Source organism: Sminthopsis crassicaudata, chromosome 4, assembly GCF_048593235.1.
Source record: "Sminthopsis crassicaudata isolate SCR6 chromosome 4, ASM4859323v1, whole genome shotgun sequence".
In the NCBI taxonomy this organism is placed as follows: domain Eukaryota; kingdom Metazoa; phylum Chordata; class Mammalia; order Dasyuromorphia; family Dasyuridae; genus Sminthopsis; species Sminthopsis crassicaudata.
In genome coordinates this window covers 295,995,687-296,003,714 of record NC_133620.1, presented here as the reverse complement: position 1 = coordinate 296,003,714, position 8,028 = coordinate 295,995,687, and the positions used below count along the sequence as shown (strand labels likewise).

General features: G+C 46.1%; 2 protein-coding genes across 6 annotated transcripts; both read right to left on the bottom strand.

Moving 5' to 3' along the window:
* Positions 1-1,102: 1,102 nt before the first annotated feature.
* TMEM95 (transmembrane protein 95) lies at positions 1,103-5,096 on the bottom strand. Of its 5 annotated transcripts, XM_074311776.1 has the most exons (7): positions 2,962-5,096; positions 2,606-2,662; positions 2,167-2,247; positions 2,019-2,039; positions 1,748-1,828; positions 1,464-1,551; positions 1,103-1,336 (listed from the first exon to the last, which is right to left on the bottom strand). In XM_074311776.1, exons 1-7 carry the CDS (start codon positions 3,128-3,130, stop codon positions 1,303-1,305), a joined length of 531 nt encoding a protein of 176 aa, XP_074167877.1. In that variant the 5' UTR covers positions 3,131-5,096; the 3' UTR covers positions 1,103-1,302. The 5 variants fall into 5 exon arrangements, with proteins under 5 accessions (XP_074167877.1, XP_074167875.1, XP_074167880.1 ...); XM_074311774.1 differs by lacking the exon at positions 2,019-2,039 and having other exon boundaries at positions 2,151-2,247; XM_074311779.1 differs by lacking the exon at positions 1,748-1,828.
* Positions 5,097-5,238: 142 nt separating this feature from the next.
* Positions 5,239-7,407, bottom strand: KCTD11 (potassium channel tetramerization domain containing 11). The gene has a single exon (XM_074311780.1). It carries the CDS (start codon positions 7,027-7,029, stop codon positions 6,229-6,231), a length of 801 nt encoding a protein of 266 aa, XP_074167881.1. The 5' UTR covers positions 7,030-7,407; the 3' UTR covers positions 5,239-6,228.
* Positions 7,408-8,028: the final 621 nt, after the last annotated feature.

Below are 8,028 nucleotides of genomic sequence, written 5' to 3'. Positions count from 1 at the left end.
GATGACATGTCAGTTTAAAGAAAGGGAAAATTTTCAGCTAGTACAAATGTGGAGTTTACTATTCTAGCATATACAAGTTACAAAGGAGGGAAAAGGCAAAATATAAGTGAGGAACTGAATGGGTGTAGTGTGACTAAGAATAGAAATATATTTGAGAAATAGACTGTCAAATGCTTGAAAGCTAAATCAGGCTTGTATTTTATTCTGTAGGCTGTGGGGATCAAGGATTTTGAGCAGAGATGAGTGTCTTGATTAAACTTTGATTAGGAAGATTACTCTGACAGTAGTATGTATAGAAGGAAGAAACTGGAGACAGGGAGATGAGACCAGTTGCAATAATCCAGATAAAAACTAATATAGACCTAAACTCGTCTGGTAGCAACAGAACTGGAAAGGAGGAACTAAACTGGACTTGAGAAACATGAGGAAAAATCAATAGAACTTGATGATGTGATCAGAAGAGAAGGGAAAAGAAGGTAACAAGGTTGACTAAGATGTAGATTTCAAAATGAGGGTGCCACTGTCAAAAATAGGGAACCCAAGAATGGTAACTATTGTAGTTTTAAGGGAAAATCCCATGATTTCAGATTCAGACATCTTGTCATTTACACTCCTCAAAGGTGAAGATTCGATTTCCTTCATATAGCTGGGGTTTCCTCATGGATAAAGACTATCTTCCTGATGAAAGTGAGAACTCTTCAGAACTGTCATTTTCCAGTATTGTAGATTAAAGACCAGAATTGAAGGGATTAAAATAAAGCTACTTAATGACGATAGGAGAAGAAAAATGCCAAGAAAGATGAGGGGTGTCTCACCCTGATTCGGAATGTACATGAGTATACAAACACCCATAACTAAACATACCTTATTACTTTTAAAACAAGATAATGCCACCTCCAACATGGATTTTCTAATGTGGCAGGGAGAGTTTTCCAAAGAAGATTGAATTTGCAAAAAAGGTTGACTCTCCCAGAATCCACAAAATCCACAGCAGCTGAGAAAAAAAGAAAAAAAAAAAAAAAAGTCTGGAGATAACTATGGGGCAATGTTCCCAGTTAATTTTTCAGGGCCTAGATGAAAGAGAATCTGGTGGAATAGTATGGGGGTTCTAATTCCATCTATATTTATTTGAATCACTGACTAGTGTGGTGGTGGTGGTGGTGGTATTTGAAGGGGTGGGAAGTTAGGTATGTGAGTGGTCCTTGGAGGTTGGGAGTGCTGAAAGCTTGCTATGAATTGCCAGAACCGAGTCAACAGGAAGACTTTGAAGGTGGAAACTGGGGGGAAAGTCTTGGAATCTCTTCAAGAGTGTGGCTCTGCAAGGAGAGATCTGGATCTGGAGGAAAGGGATAAAAGGAAAAGGGAAGAAATAAAGACTGGTTTAAGATGGAATAGATGAGAATATAATAATTAGAATGTCACATGCCCCGTACTCCCAACCTCAGGCCCATTCCCCAACTCACTCTATTATACAGCTGATGAAACCTAGAATTAATGAAGCAGCTGAAAAAAACAGGAGCAGAATCTTGGCTTCCCTTAGGTCCTGTTTTCCTATGGGAAAAAGGGTAGAGTGAAAGTTGCCATGCTGCAAAGAAATCTTTGAAAGGAAGTCTAGGGGGAGAGGATGGTGGGAAGTCATTGGAGAAAAAATTAAACCCCAGATAAGAGTTTGAGGGCCATAAGATTAGATCCCCAAGGGCAGGAGCATCTGGAAAGAGTGGACAAGGTACTTAGATGTGAAGTTGACCTGGGATACAACGCTTGAGAGCCCAGCAATGAACCTCTACAGCTTTGCATGTGGAGCAGTTGTACAGGGTAGTCCTTCCACCTGCAAGATTGGCTGGAAGTGATGATTCAGGGAGAGCGCAGCTCCCTCCCTCTTAGGGCCTCAATAGTGATGATGATGTCTCCTGAGATTCTCTAATTCTCTCCTCACCCTTTCCACCCAACCTTTGTTCTCCTCAGAGATCCAAGTGGTCAAATTACCCCTTTGTCTTTAACCCATATGCTATACTCACGGCAGTCAGGAGGGCACAGAGCTGAGAAAATCAAGGAGAAAAGTGTTTATCCCCTATCCCACACCCTTCTCTCACCCCCCCACCCCCAATGCTTCATATCCATCAGGATTCCAGGTATCTCTCCCTCCCCACCCTTCATGCCTGATACCTTGCCTCATATATTCAGGAAGTTTAGATTTCTGAAGCCATTGCCAATAGGTGGGAAGGGAAAACAGGTAACCTTTGATTTCTGGAGAAAAGGGCAGCAAATAGTTTGTTCATAAAACTTCTCCTTGGCCCTACTCTACACTGTCATTTCCATTTTCCATCAGTGATTCCAAACCAGTCCTTTTTCTCCAACTTCCCGTTTCTCCCTATGTTCCCAATGCTCTTCTCTTCATCTCCTGTTCCCATACCTCTCCTAGTCCCCCAACCCTGGTTCCCACTCTCATTCCCCTCTCCCCACTTCCTTCCCTCTCCTTTTATCATATTTTTTCACTTTTCTGATCACCAATCACTTCTTTTATCCCATGCCTTCTACTCTTTATCTTTTGAAATAGATCCTTCTCCCCTCTTTATCCACTTAAGGTGCCACTTTATCTCCTTACCAAGAACTGTCATGACTCTGTGTGTTTTTTCTGTGATTCTATCCATGGATACTTCATCTGGAGAAGAAGAGGAGATGACAAAGTTCTAGAGAAAATCTTATAGATCCTAGAAGATAGAGTCAACCTCCAAGTGAGCTAGTCTTCCTTCATGAATCTCCTGGGCCTACAGTAAAAGTAAATCCTATAATAGGCTTTAAGGGAAATCTTATCAATAGATTGGGTGGTGACGTGAAGAGAATTAGAGACTTCAGTGAGAAGAGGGAAGGACTATTCTAACAGATGGCTTTCAATTCAGGTACCTGAGAGATTTGGAGGAGATAGAACTGGGACTAGAGGAAAAGATTCTTAGGTCCCACCTAAGGCAAAGGTTGAGAAGTTCCAGCTGGTTTTACAATCTTCCCATTCTGAACTTATCTGTTCACAGAGATGAGCCAGGCGTGCAGAAAGGTCTCTAGAAGGAAGGCGGCAGAAGATACAGGCTTGGGAGGTGCTTAAGAAAAGGTAGCCAAGCATTAGGACCCACATGAAGACCAGAATGAGAACCTTGTTTGGAATATAAGACACTGGTTTTCTGTGGAGGGAGCCACTTTGGAATATTCTGTCAACTTGTACTCTAGCCTCTTTATTCTTGGGTTCTAGAGCCTGAAAGTATTCCAACTTGAAGGTGAGGGGGTGGGTGGGTTGGGGTCATAGTATGGAAGCCTAGATTTCTATATCCCAGTACCTTCTGTAACACTAATATCCCTTGGTTCTATTGGTCAATGATGCTGTCTGTAAGCCTATAAGGACAATGTCACTTCATTTTCCTTTGAGTGAGTGTAATATTTTAACACAGTTCTTGGCATTTATGTGCTTAATAAATGCTTGTTGACTGATAAATTGACAGAATTGGCCAGCAGGTGTCCATCTATATTTGAAACAAGAGCCCAGCTATGTAAAAAACTTTTTTAAGTGCACGAAAAACAAAAATTCAACTGCCCTCTTAAGAAACTGCAGCATAATTGCTGGCCACCAGAGGGGGCGCAGCATCAAAAATTTTGGTTTGATCGCCCACAGCCAAGTAGGGGAAAGGAAAGGAATAATCATTTTTATATTACCTACTATGTGCCAGGCATTGTGCTAAGTTTATAAATATCTCGTTTGAGCCTCACAACACTACTTAGAGACACCCACAGAAGTCTTTAAGCAGTAGCAGTCATTTTAATTCTCTCCAAGGATCCAAAATTAAACTCAGGCATAAAATGGAATATCCTACAAAATATCGGTCAGTCATTATGACTAAATGCCAAGCACTCTGCTACATGGTGGAGCTACAAAGATAAAACAAAATAGAATTTCTGACCTCAAGGACTCAAGTTCTACTGGGAGAAATGACATTTACATTTCTAAATAAATTCTATATACACAAAGTGCTTTTTCATTGTTGTTCTTTTGATCTGTGATTTCATTGGTACAGGGAGCTTCCAGGGAAGGATTTTTACTCAAGCAGAAAAGACTATTCTGCATTTTCTAAGAGAGGGCTTATATAAAGTGAGAAAAACTGTTTGTAAAAGGTGAGATTTTTAAGCAGACAGTGAAGGAAGCCAGGAGGCAGAGATAAGGAGGGAGAGAATTCCAGGCAACAGGAGCAGCCAGAGAAAAAAAGACAAAGTTGGAAGATGAAATGTTTTTCAGGGAATAGCAAGGAGATTAGAGATAGGGATCATAGAAAGGAGTGGTGTTAAGACTGGAAAGGTAGGAAGGAGCCAAGGCATAAATGACTTTAGAAGCTAAGTAGAAGATTTAGTGTTTGACTCTGGAGGATGCTAATGAATGGGGGTCAAGGGACAGGGAATAATATGGTAAGACTTGTGAGGCTGGCAGACCCTCCAATAGGCTATTGTTAATAGTGCCCGCTTGAGGTGGTAAAGAGCCTGTACCACAGTCGTGGCAATGTGATGGGAGAGAAAATATATGAAGGTACAATCAACAGGCTTTTAGCAAGAAAATGGATATAGGGTGGGGTGGAATAGGGTAAGAAAGAATGGGACAAATCATATTCCATTACTGTAGCCTGATTTATGATTTTACACTTGAATCAAGGGAGAGGTTAATGAATTTCTCATGCAATGATCAGAAATTGCTGTATTTCTATTAGTCATTTTCTTTGTGAATCATCTCCCCAGATCTAGGGCAAAACAATTTAAGAAGAGAAACAGGTCAAGTAGAAACACAAGTTATACTAGTAAGTTCCAGAGTAGCCCACAGATATTTTTGTTTATAGAACTGTAACTAAGATAGGGCAGCTGGAGCTTTGTTCAGGATGTGTACTCCTAGTAGTAGTTCAGAAACTACCACACCTCTGTCTACTCTCTCACCTAGCTCCATCCAACATGCTCAACATTTCATCACTTTGGTCTCTCTCTCCAAAAAGATTCCCTTCCTCTCCATTTCAAATAAGAATAGAGCCACTCCCTCTCCTGACACAGCTGCAAACATGGTCATACTGTCCTCTGTCACCACTATCTCTTTCCAAAGGTTTTTTGTCCCAAGTGAAAAAATACCTAGTCCCAACTCTATAGCATATTTAATTCCCAATACACCTCTTCATATACCCACTCTGGTTCTTCCCCATCTCCCACAGATTTCACAAATTTGTAGTTCAAAAAGTTTTTTTTAATTATTTTTAGGCATTTCTTATTAGATATGAACAATAAATAGTGACTCTTCCTGGAAAAGAATCTGTGCAAAATGGGAGAGTAAATATTCCATTTTCCCCCCTCTCTTCATAAGTTTGTTGAATTAAATTTCTCTTCCTTTTACTATAGTGAATCCTAGCATCACCATCATGGTTGCTATAACAACCAATAAATACGAAATAGCTTCATCAGCCCAACTAGGCCTGTAGTTTCTGCCTCCAGGCTCTCCCGGATTCTCTCCACACTGACAGAGGGCTGCAGAGGCATAGTCACATTGCCACCCTGTAATTCAAAAATAAGTCTTCTACCTGTCCACTGAAGGAACCCAAGTGCCTACGCCCTGGGCCAATCCAATCATTTCACATAAAGGTGTCCTCCAGAACAGGCCTAGACAAGTCCAAAAACTGGAAAGGGAGCACAGTCAGAGATCAAAAGACAAATGACAGATTCTTTTGCCATTCAGAGACATAAAGCGTTGTACCCCGCAAGACTTCAGCTCCCCCACACCCTGTCAGCATGAGACATAGGGGTGAGGTGGGGAGTGGAACCACCCATTAGTCAGTCAACCAGTACTTGTTAACACCGGAGTTTATGGATAATACTTGGTTTTCCCCAGCCCTCCTTCCCCCACCCCAACCCCCAATCTGAGATTCCGTTAAGATCTTTTTCTTCTCTTAAGTCAGAGGACCAGAGGGGCGCCTCCCCACGAAACCTCTTGCCCTTCTAGGTAATCTGATAAAATTAGGTTGGAAGGGAGGGAGGGGTGGTTTTTCCAATTTCCTATTTCTTTCGCGGATTGAAGCTCCAGTCAAGAGACAGACTGGGAGTCCCCCTTAACTCTCATAGCTCCGACCTCCTCCAAGTCATTTCATAAGGTCCAGATGTAGGACTTTTGGGTCTGTGAGTATGGCGGGATTGCACTCCCAACTTTATTGACTCTTTCTTTCAATGCCGGACAAAACGCAGCGATCGGGAGTTCAGCAGGTCCTCGGGATCGGGGAAGACAGAGTCAAGGCGAAAGCCGTGTTCTAGAGCCACCTGGAGCACTTCCTCCAAGAAGCCGGCCGTCCCCAGCACCTCGCGCTTCTCACCAGCCTCTCCTACTACCCACAGTTGCTGCAATCCCAGACGCCGGTACTCAGCCTCCGGGAGCCCTTCTGGGCGGGGAGCCCATTCCAAATGGAAATGGGGACTTCCTTCTCCTCCCCCTTCGGCGACTCCGAACCGGGCTCGGAGCGCCCCGAGACCGCGGGGGTCTGTGCAGAAGACGTTGGCTCTGAAGGTGTCCACGCGAGCAGCGCTGAGCTCGTAGTGGTGGGGGCCTCGGCGAGCGGAGAAGTGGACCAGTCTGGGGGTGGCGTCCACATCTGCGTGAAACAGGGCAGCCGAGATCACCTCGGTGCCCTGCGTCACCTCCAGCTCCCGCAGTGCTTCCAGCAGGGGCTGGATCTGGTAGAAGTCAGCCTCGGCTCTCAGGAGCGCCGTCTCCCCATACCCCCTCGGCAAGTCCAGGCAGCCCAGGCGCAGGAAGTTCAGGATGTGACGAAAGGCTTTTCCGTCCCGATCGATAAAGTAGTAGTTGCTAGCCTGAGAGCCGGAATTGGGCGGCAGCGCCGCGCCCTCGCGGAACATGGCTCCCAGCATGGAGTCTGGGAACCGAGTCAGAGTCTCCAAGGTGGTAGCATACAGGGTTCCTCCCACATTTAGTGTCACGGGCCCCCCAAAAGAGGGTGCCTGGGAGGGCATGGGAGGGGGAGGAATTTTGAATCGCACCCGAGCACGCGGCTGGGGAGAGGCTGGGCTTTTGGCGGGAGTCTGGGAGGCGCTGATCTGTAGCTTCACAGCAGCGGTGCTCGAAGTACCGAGTGAGCTAGGGGCACCCCGAAGCTGCCTCCCCGGCAGCGCCGGGCCACATCTACAGCGGGGAGTGTTTTCAGTGAAGTCGGGGACTATAGAGCAGTCCCGCGGCTGACCCCAAGGGGAGGAGGCAGCTTGGCTGCCCCACAGCTCGTTGGGGATGTCGACCCAAACTGGGGGCAGAGGCCAGCTAGTGTGAAATAAACAGCTGCCCGTCGCTCCGGAAATGCTAGACTCCGAGCACTCCAGATATGAATGGAGGGTTTTCCTGGGCTACCTGAAGATTAAATTTCAGGGGTCCAGCCGACAGATCGGCGGTGTAAAGGCTGATTTCTGGATAACCAATGCAGTCTTTTTTTGGGGGGGGGAGTGGCTTGCAGAGGGCGTCCTTAGTCCCCAGGAGCGGATATCCTAGAGTTAGCGTCGGTATTTTGGGGAGCAAGTCCAAACTTCCAGCCGTTTCCAATTTCCAAGTCAGGGAGGTGGGGTGCCGGAGGGAGGCTGGAAAGGGCAGGGACTTCAGGGATGGGGTGGGGTGGCCAGGCCGTCCCTGCAGTCGGCTTCAGGGCTCGCTCCAAATTCGGCAGGGGTGGGAATGGTGCCAAAGAGCCGGTCTGGACCCTGAATTTCGGGGCCCGGGCTCGGGATGGGCTCCCCAGCGTCTTCGGCAAGTTCGGTCCTCTGCTCTTCAGGAAGTAAAAGTAACAACGCAGACGTGATGGGCCCTTTAAGAGACAGGCCAGGCCCCTGGAGCCCTACCCCTCTCCACCCCCACTCTCACCCCCGCCCTCCTCCAGCCGTAGGGGCTAGTTCTCCCTTTTGGGGACAAGCGCTTAGCTGGCCGGTGCTCTCCCGCCCCTGGAATGGGGAGGGGAGGGGAGGAGAGAA

Bases quoted from the DNA above. Each gene is read 5' to 3' on its own strand.
- TMEM95 (XM_074311774.1), bottom strand. From the start codon at position 3,130: ATGTGGGTCCTAATGCTTGGCTACCTTTTCTTAAGCACCTCCCAAGCC. The intron at 1,829-2,150 runs GTGGGGAGGGAG...CCAATCTTGCAG, and splicing joins CAAGGTATCAGGCATGAAGG to GTGGAAGGACTACCCTGTAC. The intron at 1,552-1,747 runs GTCAACTTCACA...TTTTTCCCATAG, and splicing joins TCTCAAGCGTTGTATCCCAG to GAAAACAGGACCTAAGGGAA.
- KCTD11 (XM_074311780.1), bottom strand. From the start codon at position 7,029: ATGCCCTCCCAGGCACCCTCTTTTGGGGGGCCCGTGACACTAAATGTG.